This window comes from Lygodium microphyllum, chromosome 3 (assembly GCF_053477565.2).
Source record: "Lygodium microphyllum isolate KBCC chromosome 3, Lygodium_microphyllum_v1.1.10, whole genome shotgun sequence".
NCBI lineage: Eukaryota > Viridiplantae > Streptophyta > Polypodiopsida > Schizaeales > Lygodiaceae > Lygodium > Lygodium microphyllum.
The window spans coordinates 52,264,886-52,289,869 of NC_141137.1; the positions used below are offsets into that span (position 1 = coordinate 52,264,886).

Genomic DNA, 24,984 nt, shown 5'->3' on the forward strand with positions numbered 1-24,984 from the left:
TACCTTAAGCCTTCACCCTAGTCCCTTCTATTTATTTTCACTATTTGTAACCACTTCCATTTATCATTTTATCAATCCTACCAACTTATATTATGCTTTGCATATCCTTCTTGTTGCACTGATGCCACATTCGCACAAGCCACCTTCCTTTAGCACCATTGCTTTCCTATCCCTAGCATTACTTTCTCAACAATTTCTTCTCTACCATTTCCCTATTAGGTTTCTCCTCATCTTTCATTCTTATATTATTTTCCATGACCTTTCTCTTACTCCCAGATCACCATTGCTTCCCTATCCCTAGCATTACTTTCTCAACAATTTCTTCTCTACCATTTCCCTATTAGGTTTCTCCTCATCTTTCATTCTTATATTATTTTCCATGACCTTTCTCTTACTCCCAGATCACCTAGCATTACTTTCTCAACAATTTCTTCTCTACCATTTCCCTATTAGGTTTCTCCTCATCTTTCATTCTTATATTATTTTCCATGACCTTTATCTTACTCCCAAATCTAGCTTTGCCTCTCAATATGTCATCAAATTCATTTCATCAAAGGTTCCTACATGAACGTCTCCATAAACCATCAAACCTAAGACCACATGATCCTCTTCCAACAGTATCTATCACCTTTGTGTATGGCCTCCTCATAAGTAAGGGGCTCACTAGAATTTGTCACCATAGCATAGTCCATAGAGAGAGAAATGTTCAAATATCAGATCTAGAGCATGGCAAGAGCTATCGAGGTTGGCAGATGAAGACTAAATTCATGTTGACATAGACAATGAGTAGACAACTCTTACACAAGTGAATTAGGTTCCAAGATGGAAGCTTGGACTCATAAAGACAATCTTGTGTATTGGACTGACAATGACACTAACTGAAAGAGGAAAGCATCATGATATTGCATTCATCATTATGAAAGTGACAGCCAAGTACAATGCTTTATAGAAGTTGGGTCGTTCCACTCTCCTCATTGTGCATATGGGATTCAAGACCTCTCTTCTTGGAGCATACATCATTTGTCTATTTCTCAACAAGAAAACTGATCGGTTATCTCTAGTAGACCATCTCAAAATAGATTGTGGAGCTTGTACATCTTGTCCAACATCATGATCATTGGCCATTGGAACATCAGCTGTTGGTTGTCTATCTTGTTGTATAGCAATAAGAGGTCCTTCTAAAAGATCACCCTACATATCTCAACTACCACATCAAACTACTTTTGCATCTTTTCCTCATGGAAAACAATATCATGGCTACATATAACTTTCTGAGCTTGCACAATCACTATGCATGGTAACATGAAAAGAAGCCTCCGAATCAAGCAACCAACACACTGCAAATATGTTGTAGATGAAGCATTGGTCAATTGAGAAGCATCAAGAGAGGAAGCTACTAAGATGTAATTATCATCTGAATTAGGCTGTTGCATTATTTTTATCTCTTCAATCTTTATACTAGACTTACTAGGAATAATGATGCAATCACTAGATTTTTCCTACACTTTTCCCTTGCCTTTCTCTTTGCACTTACCATCATGCATTTTATGGCACTGTGGCCAAATATGACCCTACTTCCCATAGAAATGACATGTTAGAGAGGACTTACAAAAAGACTTATTGCAAGATTGCTCACGCGAGACTAAGAACTTTGTGGGTCTCGACCATGGCAATCATTACCACTTATCATCATGTATCTTATGGCATTGTGGCCAAATATGACCTTGCTTCCCATAGAAATGGTGTGTCAGAGAGGACTTACAATAAGACTTACTACAAGATTGCTCGTGCAAGCCTAAGCTCTTTGTGGGTCTCGACCATGGTGGTCATTACCACTCTTACTATCATGTTTGTCCCCTAACAATCAAATAATGAGAAGTGCATGCTACATCTACAATGCATGCTACATCTACATTCTTTCTGTTCATCTCCTTTCTGAATAAAGCACCCTTAACATCCTGGACTTTCAAGCCATCCTTAGGTATATTAGCATGCACAGTTGTAGACAAGTATCCCATGACCTAGAAAGTGTTATAAGAAAAAACAAGGGAGGTAGGTTATCCTTAAACTCAATGCCCTATAAAGTCAATTGACTGAAAATCAAATGAAATTCATTCAAATGTGTAGACACACGAGTCCCTTTCTTTATGCAAAGGTCCACAAGATATTTCAACCAATACATATGTGATGGATGACTTTGCTTGTCATAAAGATCACATATCTTTTTCCATAATTGCCATGCATTATCCTCAGGTGCAACAACATTGAAATAAACATGTTTAAACAATGATAGTATAAGAAGGGTGGATTTATATAGTTGATGCAACTCATCCCAATCATCTTGATCTATGCCTTCAAGCTTTACACTCTTGGTTTTCAACATCCTAGCCTGCTTCTTTGGGACCAGTTCTACCATACCTGCATCTTTCAATAGGTGAAATTTATGTCATTAAGCTTTTCAATATTGAAAATAACACTATCATTCAAAGAACCAACCATAATGACAATATACCAATGCAAAATCCAAGAGAATGGGTTTTTGTAAATGGTTGTAAATTAGCCATGAAACTCAGCCAAAAGAAGGGGGAAATAGGGTGAATACCAAAGGATAGAGCTTCCATCAACTGTAAGCAATAGACTATCAAAGTACAATGTTTGCTGCTCTCCAAGACAATGCTAAAAGCTGTAATTATAGAACCATTGTAATAAATGTAGCAATATGACTAAGACTGCTATGAAAAAATAATTTAAAAATACCAAGCTCCCAATGCTAGGAATATCCAAGTAATAGTTGAGATATATAAAAGCAACTAGCAGTAAATAAGCATACAACCGATACTAAAGTTTGTCAAGGAAGTCAATCACCAATACATCCCATAGGCATAGACATCATGTATATAAGAGATCTTAAGATCAAGTGCAAAGACCTGTCAAATATACAATTGACTAAGCATAGAGTAATGAAGCTCAATACATAACCAAGAAGCATGTATACATCATGAAATCTTGTTGATAGAGGTAAGTGCCAAAGTCTAAAGCATTTAAATCAAATCAGCCCACTAGTAGGTATAATTACATCCAAGAGTATCCAAGAGAGCATGCAGATAAGGCAAGAGTCCCACTGTCTCAATAAATCAAGCTCAACTATGTAGAAAATCCAAAGCTCTAATGCAATGTATCAAACTAAATATAAATATCTCAAAAAATGCATCCAATAAAGCGTATTCAGAGTGTAAAAGAGCAATGCAAATCTCAATACATCAAGTACATAACATCCATGTGCCCATAGATATCAACCGATACATTTGGACCCAAATAAGTTTTCAACCCATAATGTCAATCATTGAAGCATATAGCCAAAGCTCAAAGACATCCAATGTAGTGCCAAACCAAGTGCCAAAGCATTCCAAAATATATTCAAGTGGCATATCCATAGAGCATGTGGACTTTAAATGCATGAAGCTTATTGTTAATGGCTTGTTTCCCAAACTGTTATTATAGTAATGAACCTCTACAAAACTAAGCTAATAAAGCTCTAAACAATTCAAGTAGCATCTCAAAGCATAAGCATAACACCCGAGCACCAAAATAGTATCACTGAAGCATTAAACTTGCATTATGAAGCTCATTGTTTGCTATCCAAACTATGTACAACAACCTGCCCTAAACCATAGAGCAATGGCTGATCCAAAACTCTTCAACCAATGCCAAGAACAAAGCTAGAGGATGCCAAAAGGACCCCCAAACAATAGGCAAAGCACCAAGCAAGAGGGAAGAAGTAAAAGGCAGGAAGGGGAGCAATAGGGTATCCCCCTAAAATGCACTGAAAATTGTGGGGTGCTATCTTAGGACTCTATTTGCTACAACTGAGCACAAGGCTCACTTTTGGGAGCTCAAATGATCAAGGGAAAGGTCTGTAACAATGTCAAAATAATCTTAAATGAGCTAAAGATCGATAGGATTGATGCATATCTCGAGATGTGGCTTCTATGAAGCTTGAAGTTGAAGCTTTGAATCCAGGCTAAAGCAAATGATGAAGAAGATCCTTGAGCTCCTTGAATGGTAGGCTCTGAAATCAATTGAAGGGTGAAATGTGAGTGGAAGTATGAGCAAGTAGGAGCAAGAGAGATACGAGCTATGGAGGATGGAGAGAGAGAGAGAGAGAGAGAGAGAGAGAGAGAGAGAGAGAGAGAGAGAGAGAGAGAGAGAGAGAGAGAGAGAGAGAGAGAGAGAGAGAGAGAGAGATGTGGGAACTCCAACGTTCACACTATGTGACCAACCTTCCCTTATTCAATAGTCACTGAAAGAATAAATAATAAAGTGACAACGATGGGCATCCGCCACGTGCAATTATAGGTGTGCAGTCATGGTGTGTATAGTAAATAGAGGGTCGTGTAGGCACATGTGCCTTTACCCCCAATAGATCTCGGTGTGTAAGGAACGAAATGTTGGATTAATGTTACACCTTGGAGAAAGTGATGATAAAATATACTTTGCTATTATTTTTAAAAAATTTATTAACCTTGTCTTTGAGTTTATACCTAAATTAAGTGAAAATCCCTTATATTAACAATATAATTAAAGAAGCTATTTTATATGTGTTAAATTAATCATGCTAGGTAATAAGATAATTAAGCACTTTCCTCTTAAAAGGGAAGTGGGAAGGTGGATCCTCGATGGGTTCATCCTATGGTTGGGTAGTCTCAGTAAATCAAGAGTTTTCCTTCAAAAGCATTAGCCTTGGGAGGTTTCAAGAAAGAGCTTAACAATAATTATCCTAGGGAAAAAGTATTATAGAGCCTAACCTCATGTCACATTTAATAGGTCGAGGTAAGACTTTGCCTAATGGGTAGAGGAGTTGATGCATTAACTCCCCTCATTTCTCACCCTCTTTAACCAAGTCCAAGACGGGTCGAGTTTGATTCGAGTTGATTTGCACAAGCAACATGCTGAAAGATCGACACTAGATAAATTGTTAAGTAATCTTAGTATTGTTTAGGATCCTTGTTTCAAGTTGATCCTCATAAGTGTGGAGCAGAGATTTTCTACGAAGTAGACTCAAGCAAGCCTAGACAACAATGTCTACGATATTCCAAGGGAGTTTTGGACGGTGTCCCATAGGACTATCACTTGATGGGCTACCCAAATCATGCCATCAAGGGTTTGTTTGACAAGTATGTTAAAAATATGGATATGTGTCTAACATTTTCAATATTAACTTTTTTTTTGTAAAACGTGTCTATTGAAATTTGATTTTTCATTACTTTTAAAACGAAAAAGGCTAAGACAAAGGGACATATTCCCCTTTCAATTTACATCCAAAGGATGTCTCTTGCTCTTATATTGAAGGGCTATAGCTTTGTCATAGGTGTTAATCATTGCATGCACATGATGACACCAAGGTATACCAAATAATACCTCACAACCCTCCAATGGTGATATGAACAAATCTTCACTATCCACAGCTCTAAATGTGTAAACAAAATTATCCAATGATGGGCGTGACAAGCTCTATATGCCCTTCCTATGCCACACCAATCTTACCCATGGGACCCATCTCATCCTCTCAAATGCCTGAACAAATAGCCATACCTATAGAGATAAAACTCACTCGTGCACTAGGATCACAGAATATCAACGTATGCTAATCCCTTACTTTTCCCCATGATACTCTATAAAGTTTTGTTTCATTGTCACTAGGGTGATCAGTAAAGCACATTGAGAACTAAACTAGCTAAAATTTTGGGCTTTTCCTCCTTTGAATTGCCCTTGTTATCCCCCTGGTCAACCTGCTTCTTGTAGGGATAGTCCTTACCCATGTGCCCCTCTTGCTCACATTCAAAATATGCATTTGCAACCATAAATTCCTTGCATCGGGGGTAGCTATTTTCCAAGTTTTTCCTTTCATTTTTTGCCTCTTTTTAGTCTTATTTTTTGAGTCGCCTCTCTTTTCAACCTTAGAAGACAACCTGGACAACTTTTCATCATTTAATTATCCTTAAGCTCATAGACTTTTCATGCTATAAAGCATTTGTTGTACATGTAGCCTCTATGAGTTGTGACATGCTTGTCATAGTGTTCTTCATGCAAAAATATGAATTCCTCGAGTAGTCCACAAACAATATTCTCTATTTTCTTAGAAAAGGAAGCATCATGAGAAGAAGTGGCAAGTAGTAATACCTCCCAAAACTTCTTATTGCACTCTAAGATTCTTTCATTGTGATGCATCCAACTTATGCTAGGTAGTCATGACATCTACTTCAAAGGTACTTGTCAACCAAGTGGAAGCAAACAATTTCTTAAACCAAAACCATGTTGGTTGTGCTCTACCTTGCAAGAAGAGAGTTGATCACTATTGTAGCACATTCAAAGAGTGGTTGTCTTTTGGATCTTCGATGACCTTGTGAAATTTCCTCTTGAATAGGCCACATCAAAGTATTGAATAAGAGGCAAAGCTTTCAATATGTGTTGCATACCACTAAACACTGCAAATTTCACCCCTTTGCCACTCTCATCATAGTCTTTTTACTTTGCACCAAGTTGTCATAAATTGGTAGCTTGCTATATTTACATCATGACTAGCACATTAAGAAGTAAAGACATAACCAACATTAATCCCATGAGCCCCTAACACACTAGGGTTACTAGATGCATTGCCAAACATGCCACTTTGTGCCCTAAGTATCATGCCAACATTACTATACAAGGCGTTTTGCATTCCATTTGCCATACCCAGATTGCAATCCATACACTACTTGTTACATACCATAAGGATTGAGGCTATACATATCCATAGTTGGTCCTTGACTAGCCATTGCATGGAAAATTTATCCACCAAAGTATTCCCAATGTGGCCCACTAGATGGTCCTTAACTAGCCATTGTATGGAAAATTGATCCACCACTAAAGTATCCCTAATGCCCCCCCATTAGCATGCATGTCTTGCTATCCAAAACTCATTGGATTGCAAAGACGTCAATTTTTTGTCCACAATTGGGCTTTAAACCAATAATCATAGTCATCTTCATCTTGCTAGTCATCAATATTTTGAGGCCTTGAGGGACCCACTTCTTGGTCAAAACATACATTCTTAGCATGCTTCCCATAAGACTATACCCATTCCATGATTTGGCATTGCATTTCCCCCAATGCTTTGTGAAGATTCAAGCTGTGATGCATCATCATGACGTGAATCCATGTCAATGAGTACGATGACATTCTTTTGCTAAATTACACTCAATGGATCACAAACTCAACAATGTGCAGCAATTCTAGCTTGCAATCAAATGCCACGAGCCCACCAATTCAAGAGACTCGATGTGATTTAATACAACTTATAGCAAGCAACAAATTTAGAAATTAGAAATCACACACTTAATTGATTAGTCTTGGACAATTAACACATATTTGGTCCAACTAACACCCCTTGCGATATTTCTTTAACTTGTATTCCTCTAAGTTGGAGTACATTGAGATATAGATTGATCTTCAATCTTCAATTTAATGAGATGTCGTAAATGATCAACAACAATAATGATTGATTTTTCCCCTGATTTGACAAAGGAATTGGCACAAAGTTGATTCTTGGACTCTTCCATGTGGGCCAAAGCAAATGGGGATGGAGCTACCCTTCAAATCGAGTGCAATTTCTTCAATTACAATTGTTAAGCCCTTATCATGTCCTCAATTCATGTGCACAGGTTCCAAGATGACTGAGAAAACACTAATTTTTGCTATAAATTAGGGTTTGACAGTAGTACACCACCACTTCCCTTCACCAAGGGCTCAAATATGTTAAAATTTGATGAGAGAATATTAGAGAACGAGAGAAAAATCTGAGAAGTGGGAATTTTCTAAATTTTGTCATTGAAAAATGTCCAAATAACCTATTTCCTACTATCCAGAGCTTGTACCAATGAGCATATGCTTGAATCCTAGTCTTAGATGAGGTTATATGCTGGCCAAGAGACTTAGGATGCTATTACCAATAGTTTAGGCATCTCCAAAAGTTATGCCTACTGCAAACTTGGTCTCTCTTGGTAGGAAAGCCCATGGACAATAGTTGGCTTATTCCTGACAACTCCTTGATGGCCAATCTCTTTCTCTCCAACAACTCTCTACCTCAAAATGGCTATCTTCACACTAATGCCAAATACCTATAAGTACTTGTCCATCATTACTTAATACAACTTATGCCAATGTCATTCAATGTAGACTTAGGGTGCTTAGACTATCACCATAACTTAACTAACTTGCAATTCAAGTGTGCACAGCTTAATAATGGCAAGCTAAGCATTTTAAAAACACATCCTCGTGATAATACACATGCTTATAGTGTAGTACTTAAAAGACACCTTCTTGGGATTCTTCTTATAGCAATTGATGTGGCAAGGAAACCTCATTGATTGAGTAATAGGAAAAAGATTTGTTGTTGAAAAAAGGGTGTTTCCTAAAGAAAAGCATAAGGAAAAACAAGAGAGTAGACAAACTCTAAGTCTAACCTACGTAGTTCTTGAAGGACTTGGTCTCTATTGGTTTGAATGCTAGCTTAAATGATAATCGTGGCATGAGTGGTATTTCTTCTTAAAGTGGCTTTTCTACCTTGCTTTTAATGGGTTTGATCTTCTAGTACTGGAGTGAATAGGGTGTAGAGGAAAGAAGTGCAAGTAACTCAAGGTAAGAGTTCTAATAGGTGAGTCGAGGCTCCCTAAGCATGTTCTACCATTGATGTTCTCTAAGTGTATGTACAAGAAGTTGGAAAGAAGGGATACGGGCTTAAAGATGGAGTTGGTTGACTAAGGACAATGGGTATCTTTAACTTGAGAATCCCTAGGTGTTATGCATTAAGTCTCTATTTTTAAATGCATCTTTTTGCTTTGGGACATACCATACAATCATTGCATGTTAGCCCCTTAGCCTTACATTCATAAGGATTGGATTACAACTGCTAATTACAAATCTCTCAACTGGCTAGCTTGTAGTCTTGTTTTTTTATTAATGAGAATCATCAGAGTCCTCTACACTTGTTATAGTCTAATTTGTCTCACAGGTTTTTGATGAGCTTCATGATCTAAGTGTAGCTCTTTTGATCCGCTACTACTCCCTCCTTTGATCTGACTATCTCTGCCACTCCAACACCAAGCAAAGAATAGAGAAGAAGGATAAGAAGAAGAAAAGAATGAAGAATGGAACTTCCTCCCAATTGCTCCCTCACTCACAATATCTCTCATTCTCTCCCTCACCCAATCCCTCACTCTCATGGTCTCACCTTCTTGTTGTTTGGATAGCAAGATGGCAAGAAGAAGAATAAGAAGAGGAGGAGGAGGCATAATGATGAGTAGCTCCTCTTTCTTGAGTCCCTCACTCACTCCCTCACTTTCTCTCCTTCACTCAAGCTATCGTGAAGCAAGCAAGAAGACAAACAAGAAGAGACTCTTAGTAGTTTGTACATACAATAATGAGTTCTCTATTTGCTTTTACATGTTATATAGATTAGATTATGGTTTCCACTTTAGGTTGGGTACTCTCTAATCCCTCTTTTTCCCATTCCACTTTGGGTATTGCAGACACTGTCTTAAGGTAAAAGTAAACAAACTTGTCGATACTCTTCTCATCCCTTGCACATCTTCTAGTTTAATCTTGGATCATGTTACAACTTGCATGGGAGTGAGCGAAGCTTTCACTTTATTTTTACAAACATGTAAGGGTCCCATATGTAGAAGTAATGGGGATGGAAAAATTACAAACTCACCTAGTAGACACATCGTGCATAAAGTAACACGCTAGAGTTCTCAAAATTTTCAACTTTTTTCAAAAATTACTTTTGGCATGCAAATTGACCTTTCCCTCTTAGCTCTTATAGTGCTATATTTAATTGTTGCTATTTTTGACAATTCTTAAATTAGCTTAAAAATCATCATCAATATTCATGGATAATAACCTAGATATGCTTGCAAACCATCTTCGACTAAAGACAGCAGAGCTTGAAACATTATGAAAGGATATATTGGGATTCTTTGGGATAACATATCCACATTTCTTATTAACTCTTAGGACATTCATTGAAGAGCAAAAGAACTTGTAGTTTGACCATGTTCTGATGATAAATCTACAAGCTTCCATACTCCTCAAGAACATCAATATGCAAGTCCACCTTCTTCTCCAAGGTTATGATAGTGTCTTCATGTGAAGCTAAGTGCAAGATAGAAAATTGGAATTTCAACAAGCTTGATTTCTCAATTAAGAAGTTAAAAGTGCTTTTGTAAGTGAATAAGAGTATAGATGTGAAAATCCGAAAAGGTCAATATTTTAGGCAACCTAGAAAGAGATTGATAATGCGGCATTCTCCTTTTGAAAAAGGCTAAAAACAAAATTCAAACTGTAGCCCTCTTTTTATCATTGTAAGGCCCAACTAAGAATATGAAAGAAAGGGATTCTTGGGTTAAAAATGTAGTGTTGACATGGACCCCTCCTCAAGCCTACCACAATCCTAGAATGACCCTTACTTAAACCCCCTCAATGAAATTATCATGATGCTAATCTTTGTTTTTATCAAGCTAATTTTAATTCAAATTTTCCCTCGTGATGTTCTTCCCCTCTTAAAGAATGGTATCAATATGAGGGCATGGTCTAATGTCAAGGATTCACTTTTAAGAGCCTCCTAAATTGAGGATTTATGCCTGTCTATCTTTCGGACCACTCAACTCATGCTATAGGCCATCAAAATAGAGCAAATCATGATGGTGATGTGATTATCTAAGATAATCCAATCTTTTGCTTCATCATAGGTAACTCTTGTTAAACACAAAGAACAAAACATTTGTGCACATTTTTGGCTATTAGAAGGATGGCATAGGGCATAGCCCTAGTGCACAATTTGCAACCTCAATCCAAGGTGGTTTGCCAAAACAGGTCTTTAGCCAATTATCATATCACATCTTGAACATAAGGTGCGATCCATGTCCTCCAATTGATAAAAACTACTTAAGAACCTCTAAACTATATAAATGATCGTTTCTATTAAAGCTAGAACGTTTTCTTAAGTGTTATACCCATTTACTACCATATCTTAGCACTACAGTTCTTTCCTGTATCTTTATCCTCATGTTTTGTGCTTTTGGTGAGTAGATGGTTATATTAGAGATTGGAGAAAATTACATGTTGCCAAGGACGTGCTAGATAGTGTGCAAAAAATTATTTCGATTTTTGAAGATATTGAAGACATACTAGGCTCTTAGACTTAGTCAATTTACAAAATTTGATGGCCAAAAAGATGGAAAAACGATTTTGCCATGGCTCAGTCAATTTGATGACAATGTTGCTGAAGAATCCTTCATTGAAAAGGACAAAATTAAGTGTAGTACTTTTGAAGGGCCAAGTTCGAGAGACTTTACATTGTACTAAGTTGAGGGTACTCGCTAACTTTGTTTTGAATCTAACTCTTCTTTTGAAGAGTGAAAATTTTCACATCCTGCCTCAAGGAGTGAAATCCCTTGAGAAGGGTCTTGCAATCTTCAAACCAAGGGCAGTTAGGGCTTGCTCTAAAAACCAGGCTAGGCGGACAAGAGGAAAGCTCAAGATTGCCATGTATAGTCTGAGCATAAGCTCGAATAACGAAGACTTGATTCGACACCAACAAGGCAGCAACAAGCTCTCCGGCTAGGCTCCCCAACAAGAAGAAAGCCTAGATTTTTATGTTACAGGTTGGGCATAAGCTCGAATAATGAACCGCAGCTCTCTGATCATCTCCAGTGTGGTGGAGCTCTCATCGATACGAGTGGCTTGAGCTCCCCCATCACATCATTCGTGAGATGCGATATCGGGATAATCACAAGCGCAGAGGCAAAGAACCCAAAAAGCCAGGCTCGATAGCTGTACTGGTGTTGGGCGCCCCATTTGCCAAAGATCCTTCACGTGTAATGATTGAGCCACTGTGCCAATAAAGGTCGAGCTCTTCAGCGCACAACAAAATGTGCTCTGTTATGAAGACTCAAAAAGTCCCACGAAACTCATCCCCAAATGACAAAAGCAAGGCTTGTCACCTTCATACTAGTTAAGTCCGCCTGCTTCAATCTGCATTAGAATTGCAAGTATTCATTCACATGTGCAAGTATGAGATATGCAAGGTTGTATACAGCATTCGACCTGGCAGGAGTCAAAATCTATGAAACTAATGAATCTGGCCTAATATTTAGTTAAAGTTGTTAGTCCGAAAAAGAATCTCTCCCCCTGTTTTTCCAAAATAACTTCTCCAAACTCACCCCATGAAGGCTTTAAAGTGGGGAAAAGGTCTAATTTTTTCCCCTTTTCTAAACATCCCATCGAAAAGTCATTTGTCAAACCATCGTGAACTATATGCCTCTTCCAAATTTGTACCATAATTGCCACAAGGATCCATATGCAACACAAATTCCACTCCAAACAAAGATGACCTACCCAAATCATTTATTTTCTCCACATGCACGATGGGTCTTATAGACAGACGGTATGATTGGTTACTACGACCTATTGGATTCAACACCTCATCCCACCCATTGCATGTGGATGACAGTCAGATTGGAAACAGCAGTAGCAATCCCAACGAACTGCACATGCGGATTACGCCATCTAAATGCCGAGAAAGACAAGTGCTACATTGCAAAGCCCTGCCTTTTACGAGATCTAACGCCCATTTAATTTCCTCTTTCAAGATGGGTTTGGTCCACTCTTCTAGACCATGGAGTCCTCTGTCTATCCTGGCTCCACTAACATGTAGGAATATCTGCTGAGACAACCAACAGCACAACCCATGGAGAGCACCGACCAACATCCGTCTAATACTAAAATGCCATCCCCTCCTACACCCCTGGATAGTCATAGGCACTTTCATTTTGTATCACTTGATGAGGATATAACCATGCTCAAGAGACTAAACAAGACAAGAGATTAAACAAGTAGTATATAGTACTTGTGTTCATTTTTAAGGCTTTCTCATTGATTGCCTTATGAATAGAGGGCTTCACAACTTCCCTCAACATTTTTGTATTATGATCTAGGATTGAATTTCTGCTAAAATCCCTTGGATTTGGTAACCATCATATTGAAGGTGATTAAATACAAGGAAAAGTGATTTCATGATGAATCTCCAAACATACTAAACAAGCTCTTAAGCCCCAATGATGCCAATTGGTAGAATGAGAATTAAATGGCGCAAGTGATGATTTAAGACTTGAAAGAGACGTCTTAAAGATGAGGACCTTGTGATGCTGTTTCAAGTATCTTGAGCCATTTTGTGATTCCAATTTCATCCCATTAATTCTTTGGAATGTGGGATTAAAGCTGCTCGTATGGATATGTAGAGCTATTACATGACTGGAGCTTCAGTTTCTCTTCCTTTTTTTTTCCTTTGACAAGTCTCTATTGAGGCCAGAAAGTCGTATGAAATCTCGCTACAACAGAAGTCATCCTGAAGCTTGAAAATCAGTGCACTCTTTGGGATGTCATGCCCACAAAAATGTCATGATCAAAAAAAGTATGAAAGCAAGGCCAAAGCATGAGGCAACTATCATGCCAAAAGCCTGCAAATAGATACCAATACGATCAGCCAGTTATTTACTGCACTTAAACTCAAAAGACTGCAACTAGCATACCTGGCCCCTCGATTTGAACTTAAAATGGTTTGTAAACAATGTCAGACCGTGGTCAATTGCTGGAGCCAGAGCAAGAGCACTGTCAAATCACACCAAGAACTCTCAATAGAGGTAAAACACAGTTATTCACGAGCAGAAACATTGAAGAAAACAAAGTTACCAGCCGGCCCTTAACACCTTGGTAACTTGGCTACCTGCCCAGACCAAGGCAAACAGTTTGATGAACCTGCATACAATAGTGTAAAAGTTTAGCTGCTACTCCTGTGGAATGGAATATAGTTTCTCTTTTTGCTCGACCAGAACTGAGAAGTTCATTCTCAATTTTTGAAATGATAAGACTTTGTTTTACGGAGATCTCTTAGAAATGCAAGTAGTTTTTGTAGGAAGCAGGATTTGCTTAAGCAAATCAACATTGAAAATCAGCAATTAAATAATGCTGCAATTAGACGAATACGTTTAAACAATGTTTGTTAGTTGCAAAAACATCGATTGCAATAAGCTCCTAAGCATCATGTTGTAAAAGAATGACGAGAGAGATTTCTAGTATCCAACCTAGAACTCCATCACAGCATAGGGTGCCTTCTGTCATCTGTAAGTTTGTCTTTCTATTCCTCCCAACTTGTAATACCATGGAATCACCTTTCTAGAAAAGTGAGGAACCAAAATTCTTGAGCTAATAGAATATCACAATGACGACAACTTAAATACAAGAACTTATGTGGTGAGGTAACATGAAGGTATGATTATTGTTTCCACCAGTTGACATTAGGAAGCTATTAAGGCCAACAAGCTCTAGACAGTGGCAAGTCATGATACAAACTGCCTTGATGTTATCAAAAGCTTATCATGTCCCCAAAGTGACAGCCCGATGGTAAAGCTCATGCTTCATAACCTAGAGGTTGTGGGTTCAAGCTAGGGACACCTATGTTCACAGGCTCACGGTAAAAAACTTGTGGTGAAGCTTGTCGTTTCTGCCAGCGTGGCAGCATGGAGTCCTCCCTGTCTACCGTGGCAATCGAATGGTCTGTGTCCAGTGTGGCAGTCAAGTCGAACAGAATCACAGCCCAGGGCCACCACCAATCACGCACAGCTAGAATCGGCGCTCTCTTTACTCTCCCCCTACACCCGCACTGGAAGACTGGTTGTGGAACAGATTCTCCTTCCCCCCTCATCCTACACTAGCCCTTCTCCGATAGGGTACAGAAGAGCCCCTACTTCACGAGCTCTAGCCCTACTTCATGAGCTCCATCCCTGCTTGCGTGTGCATCAAACCCTTCTGATCTGCCTTTTGCTGCTGTCAGTAATGCGAACACTACCCTTGTGACATTAAGGTAAATCAAGGGAAACATGCACGAGGATGACCGTCCGGGGTCTTGGGCGCCCGAACGGGGTTTAGGGGAGCCTAGAACCAAAGAGAGTCCAAGAATAGTAGGACTCACCAAGGTTTGATGGCTGGCAATCGGATCACGATGGGTTTGGCCAGCAATAAACTAGGAAAGGCTGGGAGGTGAAAGGATCGCTCGTGCTCATTTATTTTTACTGCTTTTCCTCTGGCTTTTATGGTCTTCTTCAGAGCCGTTTGACATTGGTATCAGAGCCGACGGGTCTCGTTTCGTGGATCCGTGAAGCTGTTCGACGAGAAGACAGAGCCAACGGGTCTCGTGAAGCTGTTCGTTTCCGACACCCTGGTGACACGTCATATAAAATTTGACGTGACGTTTAATTTCACCACGTCACTTATCATTTGGCGGGGAAGCTATCTTTTATGTCTAACGCCGTATCTTGAATCGTGCGCCGAATCCTGGCTCGAGCCCCGTCTTAAAGCGCATCAACGGACCACACCTTGTTCCCCTTCCCGCAGGCCGGCCCTCCAGTTGCGTGAGACTGACGCTATTCTCTGGTCTCTCTGTGACCAGCCGACTGCACGCTATCTTTATTTGTCTGGTATTCCTCTTGCCAGCCCGACTGCACTTGCATAACAAGTACAAGCTGAGCAGAGAACAAGTTCAGGAAAGGTGCATTGATGGCCTACGTGATCATTAAGAAGGGGGCTGAATACTAGTCGTTTCTGCAAAGAAGCTCCATTTCCTACGTGACCGGCTTAGTTCGGAAGATAAAATTTGTTCCTTACTCTTCGGGTTTATTTACAAACCAGCAACAGTTGCCTGCCATTAAAACCAGGGAAGTACTTTATTTTGTATGCAAATTTCTTATCTTTGCTTTCCAATTCTAGTGTATTAATGGCAGAAAAAGGGAAAGAGAGAGTAATGGAAGGTTCCAGTTCTGGGGACCACCCTATGGTAGATCCTCATGAACCAGAGATGCAAGAAGAACAGTGGGAAGAATTTTGCCCCTTGTAATTGATCAAAAAGATCTTCCATTCTGGGCATAGGGAATTTATTCTTCACCGTTATTTTATTAAGTGCTCTATAGTCAACACAAAGTCGCATAGAACCATCTTTTTTCTTTACTAATAAAATTGGTGAAGCCCAAGGTGAATTACTGGGTTGTATAAACCCTTTATCAAGGTAATCCTTAAGAAAAAGATGAACCAGAGATGCAAGAAGAACAGTGGGAAGAATTTTTTGCTACACGAGAACAATTTGATGATCTTACTGCTCGTGTACAGGCTCAGGGGGTTCAAATGGAATTTTTAACTCAAACACTTACTGAAATAAAATCTCAATTAACTTTATTGTTAGAAAGAGATAAAAATAAGATAGAAACCTCGGATGTCCCATCTTCATCGAAAGATTTAGATGTGACTATGCGAGATCCTAAGGAACCCCACCACAAGTTGAGGGATAATCCAGTTCTAAAGGATATGAAACCCCCTCAGTTTCACGGGGAGGAAAAAGACAGAAATAAAGATACAATCTTTAATTTCCTCCAAAAATGGGAAGATTTACATAAACTTAAAAATACTCCACCACATCTCCAAGCACTGGAGGCTAGTTTAACTTCGGGGCCCAAAGCATATAAATGGTGGCGAACTTTAAAGGAGGCAAATAAAATACCTGAAACTTGGGCTCAATTTGAATCCATCTTTTTAAAAGAATTCCTTCCTGAAAATGAAATGGAAAGAAATTGGGAAGATTGGGATTATGTCAAACAAAAGGGAAGACCCCTGCTGACATATCTGGAGGAATATCGTGAGATAATCCTCAAATTGGAAGGAATAGATGAATTTCAAAAAACAAGAGGATTCATTAGGGGACTAGATAAAGCCTGTAAAAAGGAGTTCACCTAAGACGCTGGAAGAGGCAATTAAATTTGCATTAATCAATGAAGATAGTATGCGTCCAGGTACACTCACTAGTCTCACTGATACGGAGCCCAAGTCTAAGAAATTGGAAACCTCAAAATTTGTGGGCAAATTTAAAAGAAAAATGCAATTTTCTAAGGGTAAAAAACAACCTTTTGAAAAGAAACAATATGTGAGGCCAAAGTTAAGTCCTGATGACTTTGATAAGGCCAAAAAAGAAAAGTTGTGTTTCAATTGCCTATCCCCTAACCATGCTGCTTGGAATTGCCCTCAAAAGAAAAAGGGGGAAGACAAAGGAAAGGATAAGGACAAGGGCAAGGGAAAAGAAAAACAAATCCATGTAGTGCAGACCTTAGAATTAAAGGGGCATGAAAGGTATAAATCTTTAGAGGTCTTGCATATGGATGTACAACACAAGTATTGTATGTCAACCTCTATGTGGCAGCCTACCTTTGGGCCACATGATTTAGTTAGAGTGCATGGATTGATAGCTGGAAAGAGAGTTAGAGTCATGATTGATGACTCTGCTATACATACTTTTATAAATTATGCACTTGTCAAAAAATTGAAACTTCCCCAACAAAAGAGTGGGCATCAATATGTTGTTCGTATGATGCAAGGCCAAGACAATAAAATATGGGATACAATGGTATCCAATTTGAAAATTGAGATTCAAGGATATAAAGATAAACTTGATTTCCAAATTATGAACATGAAAAGAGCTGATATTGTTCTAGGGAGGGAGTGGCTATGGGGATTGGAACCATCCTTAAAACGTAGTTACCATCATAATACACTGGAATTTGAAAGGGATGGTAAGACTTTTGTCATTCAAGGTGAACATGAAGTATCTGATAATCCTTTGCTGTGTTCTACTGAAGTTCAGAAGCTGATAAAGAAGGAAGTTTGTGAGGTATATATGTTATGGTCTCTTCCTATACAAAATACTTTTACTTATTGTAATATAAAGCAACAATTTTCTTATGTTTGTGAGTTGAATATAAATAATGAATTAAGTAGTTTGTTAGATGATTTTAAAGATGTGTTTCCTTCTGATTTACCAAGGGGCTTTCCACCAGATAGGGGTGATATAAATCACCAAATTGACACAAATAAGGATACACACCCTATTTCTAAACCACCGTATAGGTTAAGTGAAACACAGCACCAAGAAGTTGAAAAACAAATTAAGGATTACCTTGATAAAGGGTTTATACAACCCAGTAATTCACCTTGGGCTTCACCAATTTTATTAGTAAAGAAAAAAGATGGTTCTATGCGACTTTGTGTTGACTATAGAGCACTTAATAAAATAACGGTGAAGAATAAATTCCCTATGCCCAGAATGGAAGATCTTTTTGATCAATTACAAGGGGCAAAATTCTTCACAAAGATAGATTTAAGATCAAGCTATCACCAAGTAAGAATTAGGACACAAGATGTTCCCAAGACAGCATTTTGTACTAGATACGGGCATTATGATTTTTTGGTGATGCCTTTTGGCCTCATTAATGCACCAGCTACCTTTATGAAGCTGATGAATAGTGTTTTACGGCCCTATCTAGGACATTTTATAGTAGTCTTCTTGGATGATATCTTGATCTTTAGTAAATCAAGAGAAGAACATTTGGAACACTTACAATTAGTATTTCAACTGTTAAGAACGCATTCCCTTTATGCAAAGAAAACTAAATGTGAATTCTTTGCACAAGAGGTCAAATATTTGGGGCATATTATCTCGAAAGAGGGAATCAACATGGATCCAGAAAAAGTAAGGGCAATTATTGAATAGCCATCTCCAAGGAACCTGGAAGAGCTGCAGATCTTCCTAGGTTTATTTGGATTTTATTGTAGATTCATTTGAGATTATGCCAAAATAGTTGTTCCAATGACAGACCAACTTAAAGGGAAAGGAAAGAGCTTTAATTGGGGAACAGACCAAAATGAAAGTTTTCAAAAACTTAAGGTAGCTATTGCTACAGCTCCAGTATTATTAATAGTGGATCCCAATAAACCATTTGTGATTGAAGTTGATGCCAGTGATAAGGCGATAGGCGCGGTCTTATTACAAGAAGGTCGACCAGTTGCTTTTGAAAGCAAGAAATTAGACCGTGCAAAACAGAATTATTCTGTTTATGAGAGGGAGCTATATGCAATAGTACATGCAATGAAGAAATGGAGGTACTATCTGTACGGTGCCAAACTTTTGATTTTATCGGATCATGAAAGCATTAAGTGGCTTAATGATCAACCGGATTTACACGGGCGTAAAGCCAGATGAGCCGAACTCCTCCAAGAGTTCGACTATGAGATAAGATATAGAAAAGGAAAGTATAATATAGTAGCTGATGCACTCAGCAGAATGCCCATCATTAATGAATTGAGTTTTACTCAGTTCACTTCCAACTTGCTTGAATCTTTACAAGGGAAATGCCAGGTTGATCCGGCATATTCCAACATATGGGAAGCGATAAAAAATGGGGATCCAAATCAAAGTGCTTCTACTGAGGAAGGAATATCTGAGGATGTTCAACAAGGAAATGGAGCATTAGGGGTTGCTCAAACCGGATTCAAGTGGAAGAATTTTACCATTGATAATGGTTATTTACTCTACAAGGGTAGGGTATGTGTCCCGAAAGATATAGAAATAAGGCGCCAGATACTCTTTGAGTGTCATGATACCCCTAGCGCGGGACATCCAAGAGTTAATAAGACTTATAGTCTTATTAAAAGGCAGTTCTATTGGCCTGGAATGAATAAGGACGTCCTTGACTATGTGGTCAAATGTAATAAATGCCAGGTTAATAAAGCTGAAAGATTGAAAATGAGAGGACTTCTCCATCCACTAGAGATTCCTTCAGGAAAATGGGAGAGTATCTCCATGGACTTTATTGTTGCTTTACCCAGAACACAAAGGGGGCACGACTCTGTGTGGGTGATTGTGGATAGGTTAACCAAAATGGCTAGGTTCATTCCAACTTCAACTGATGTTAAAACACCAAAATTGGCTAGATTGTTCGTAGAGAACATATACCGATTGTATGGCCTTCTGGCAAATATAGTTTCTGATCGGGATAGAAAATTTGATAGTCAATTTTGGCATGCGGTATTTAGGAAGTTGGATACTAAACTTAGCATGAGTACGGCGGATCACCCACAAACTGATGGGCAAACTGAAAGGGTTAACCAAATCCTTGAAGATATGCTTAGGGCATATGTAAGTAAAAGGCAAACAAATTGGGAAGAGTATCTACAGATAGCAGAGTTTGCATATAATAGTGCCAAGCACTCTTCCACTGGATATAGTCCATTTATGTTAATGTATGGATTTCAGCCCAGAGCTCCTTATGCAGTCCTATGCAGGAAAAGGTTCAGGCAGCTAAGGATTTTTTGGAGGATATGAATAGTATGTTAAAATTTGCTCAAGAAAATATTAAAAAAGCTCAAAATCGAGCTAGAGCATATGCAGATCCTTATCGGAGAGACATCTCCTTTGAAGAAGGAGAATTAGTCTATCTTAAGATGCCTAAACAAACTAAAACTATGAAAAAGGGACAATGTCCAAAGCTTTCACCAAGGTATTGTGGTCCTTTCATAATACTTAAAAAGGTGGGAGAATTGGCTTACAAGCTCCAACTACCTGCTGGTAGTAAAATACATCCAGTTTTTCATGTAAGTAAATTAAGGAAGAAGCTGGATGATTTGGATAATCTAATCTTAAATGATGATATTGTGGAGCTATTAAATGACCAATCTAATCCACATGAACCAGAAAGAATATTAAATGTTCGTAATAGACGAACAAGGAATACTATTTATCAAGAATGTTTGGTTAAGTGGAAAGATTATTCAGAAGAAAGCTCAACATGGGAGCGAGTAAGTACTTTAAAGAAAAGGTTTCCCAATTTACAGTTAGACCTTCCAAGTATCGTTTTCGAGGACGAAACCGATTCTTAAGGGGAAGGAAATGTGACATTAAGGTAAATCAAGGGAAACATGCACGAGGATGACCGTCCGGGGTCTTGGGCGCCCGAATGGGGTTTAGGGGAGCCTAGAACCAAAGAGAGTCCAAGAATAGTAGGACTCACCAAGGTTTGACGGCTGGCAATCAGATCACGATGGGTTTGGCCAGCAATAAACTAGGCAAGGCTGGGAGGTGAAAGGATCGCTCGTGCTCATTTATTTTTACTGCTTTTTCTCTGGCTTTTATGGTCTTCTTCAGAGCCGTCTGACAACCCTGCATTGGGTGAAGGGGAGAAGCTGCATAGAAGAAGAAGAAGAAGAAGAAGAAGGCATCTGTCTCCTCTCGCCCTCCCCTGGCCAAGGAGGAGGAGCTCTTCTATGTACTGTTGTTGGACCTACCTGAGCAGGTCTTTGTACTACTGTTGGACTTACTTGAGCAGCTCTTCTGTGTGTACTGCTCTCTTGTTTGGATCTTGTGTTCTTAATTGTTGTACAGCTTTTTCTACTTTACTAATGGGAAACTCATCTTATCAACCCAAATCCAATGTTATGTCTACTTTGCTCATCCAAAACTAATGTGGAGCTACACTCTTCACCTCGTTTAGTAGTGGATTGATATTGTGACTAATGTGTTTGGGCAAGTTGCACCCTTCACCTCTTAAGGAATGGATTGATATTGTAACTAATATGTTAGGGCTTAATTCTCAACAAATAAAGAGCTTTGCTTTTTTATCCCATTTTGTGACATCCCCTTTTGTCTCTAAGCTAACAACACATGCTTAAATGTGGCTCTTATATCTTATATGTGTGGGTCTTAAAAGCAGAATGCATATCTAGGAGAGGAAGACAAATAAACAAGAAATGTGGATCCAAATTTGAACTTCATCACATACAAATCTACAACTTTTTCACATCTCATCTACTTTTAAACCCATGATGATGAGCTACATTCTCTTTTTTAATTCCAATCGGCTTCATATGTGGCAATTATAATCTGCATTATATGAAGTTTGAACATAGATTTAAGGATTGGAACTACATCAACATCATAAAACATCCCATAATGCTACTTTCACTGGATCAAATTCTAGGTGTTTTCTAGATCTAATTATATTTTTATTTTATCCTCTCATGTGATGCATATAGACTCTTGATATGACCAACGTAAGATGCATAAAAGTACAAACACTACCTTCTAATCCTATACAAGCCTCTTCCTTGCATTGGGAAAACATAATTGACCCCCACGCAAGGTTTAATGTTCTACATATTACTTATATACCTTGGGATCGCGTTCAAGATTTCATCAATGGGGAGGAACAAAGAGAAGGTATGCCCACAAATTTTCGAAAGCATTGGACAAGCTTAAGAGTAATGGGACCATTGCCAAAACCAAATGAGTCGAGCTATTTGCAAATGACTACGTAAGTTCTTCATAAGTGTATTTATGCTATGTACTATACAGAAGGAAGTCCTAATGAGTTTTATGTAAAAAATGTTATGTCAAAACATAGGTATTAGTGTGCATATGGTCCTAAACATAAATGTGGACAAGTATCTCAGCCCCTCATGGTACATAAGAGATGGCGTGCATCAGGCATAAATGCATGCGGATGTACATGTCACTTTAGTATTAGCCAACTATATCTCTGGTCCCATGTCGCTTGGATAAGCTATATCCAATATGAGCACATAGACACTGTTGGCAAGATATGCCATGGTATCTTTTTCTAGTGAGAGAACATCTTTCGCACCATGGTTATCCATTGACATGAAGAAGTGGATAACCGAAATGCTACACAAGGGTTTTACACCTTTACAAGTTTTGACTCATCATATTACTTTGGTGTCTCAAAGTGCAATGCAAGGTCACTTTCGTCCCATTAGGGATACATTCTTGACCCTACGAGACATCCTCAATGTACACATTTCAAACAGATGTAGATGATGCAAAAAGTGTCCATAATTGGGTATTAAGTAATCAAAGTAACACCTTCATTTACCATCCATTTGGTGGAGTGGCTAATAGACCTTTCATACTCGGTATTCAAACAGAATGGCAACTCAAAATGATGAGCAAATGGAGCCACAATAGTGTCTTGGCTATGGATGCAACATTTGGTACAAACAAATACAAGGTATCGTTGGAGATTGAATTATTTCAAATTCAGTTTGGGGATTTTGTTTGTTTTTATTTCTAAAATATTTTACTATGTTGCAGTTTCTCTTATATACAATACTTGTATTTGACACCTTCATGAATGGTGTGCCACTTGCATGGGCTATCACTTCTTACAATGATACCCCATCAATCAACTCATGGCTTAGGGCTCTACGTGATCGGATGCTTGATCACACTAAGTCTTGGGATCCAAATGCTTTCATGGTCGATGATGCCCAAGCTGAAATCAATGCAATCTAGTAAGTTCCTTTCCATTGCACATTACATTGAGTATCATTTGCAATGTGAACTTAAATAGTTTTTTATCTATTTGTAGGTAGGTGTTTGGTGTGCCAATATACCTATGTATATGGCATGTTCATAGGAGCTGGTTGAAGAATTTGATTTAAAAAAGTACGTGATCCAAGCACCCGAGCAGCTATGTTTCGCCGCCTTGGACGCATCATGAATATGCATGGTTCACCCACAATTACAACACGGAATAGAGAAGAGGAAGGTTTGCAACTTCTACAAGAGTTCTATGATGTGTATTCGACGGAGATAGAATTCTTAAAGTACTTTAAAGACCAATGGGGACATTGCATAGGTATATCCTAAAGTTATTTTATTTGAAATTTGCTATTTTTAACATCTAAATCATTTGTAATGGCCTATAGATATGTGGATTCGTGCTACAAGGATGCTTTTTAACATCTAAATCATTTGTTATGTTCTATAGATATGTGGATTCATGCTACAATCATGTGTAATGATCTATAGATATGTGGATTCAATCTCCAACAATACCTTGTATTTGTTTGTACCAAATATCACGTCCATAGCCAAGACACTATTATGGCCCCATTTGCTCATCATTTTGAGTTGCCATTCCGTTTGAATACTGAGTATGAAAGGTCTATTAGCCACTCCACCAAATGGATGGTAAATGAAGGTGTTACTTTGATTACTTAATGCCCAGTTATGGACACTTTTTGCATCATCTACATCTGTTTGAAATGTGAGAAAGTCCAATGTGCTTGCTACATTGAGGATGTCTCGTAGGGTCAAGAATGCATCCCTAATGGGACGAAAGTGACCTTGCATTGCACTTTGAGACACCAAAGTAATATGATGAGTCAAAACTTGTGAAGGTGTAAAACCCTTGTGTAGCATTTTAGTTATCCACTTCTTCATGTCAATGGATAACCATGGTGCGAAAGATGTTCTCTCACCAGAAAAAAATACACCATGGCATATCTCGCCAACTGCGTCTATGTGTTCATATTGGATATAGCTTATCCAAGTAACATGGGGCCATAGATATAGTTGGCTAATACTAAAGTGACATATACATCCACATGCATTTACACCTGATGCACACCGTCTCTTACGTACCATGAGGGGCTGAGATACTTGTCCACATGTATCTTTAGAACCATATGCACACCAATACCTATGCATTAACATGACATTGTTTACATAAAACTCATCAGGACTTCCTTCTATATAGTAGATAGCATAAATACACTTATGAAGAACTTACATAGTCATTTGTCAATAGCTCGACTCATTTGAATTTGGCAAGAATCCCATTACTCTTGAGCTTGCCCAATGCTTTCGAAAGTTTGTGAACATACCTTCTCTTTGTTCCTCCCCATTGACAAAGTCTTGAACACGATCCCAAGGTATATAAGTAATACGTAGAACATAAACCTTGAGTGGGGATCAATTATGTTTTTCCAATGCAAGGAAGAGGCTTGTATAGGACCAAGAGGTGGTGTTTGTACTTTTATGCATCTCACGTTAGTCATATCAAGAGCCTATATGCATCACATGACAGGATAAAATAAAAATATAATTAGATCTAGAAAACACCTAGAATTTGATCCAGTGAAAGTAGCATTATGGGATGTTTTATGATGTTGATGTAGTTTCAATCCTTAAATCTATATTCAAACTTCATATAA

General features: G+C 38.4%; 1 protein-coding gene across 7 annotated transcripts in view; it reads right to left on the minus strand.

The window, feature by feature from the left end:
* Window positions 1–2,143: 2,143 nt before the first annotated feature.
* Window positions 2,144–24,984, minus strand: part of LOC148038330 (uncharacterized) — a 75,828-nt gene continuing 52,987 nt past the window's right edge. Inside the window, exons 7-9 of one of the 7 annotated variants that reach the window (XM_087670668.1) lie at window positions 13,789–13,854; window positions 13,629–13,707; window positions 2,144–2,418 (exon numbers count right to left, since the gene is read on the minus strand). In XM_087670668.1, coding sequence (XP_087526794.1) covers window positions 2,410–2,418; window positions 13,629–13,707; window positions 13,789–13,854 — 154 coding nt within the window. In that variant the 3' untranslated portion in view covers window positions 2,144–2,409. The other 6 variants (XM_087670661.1, XM_087670652.1, XR_015689367.1 and 3 more) reach the window with 6 other exon arrangements.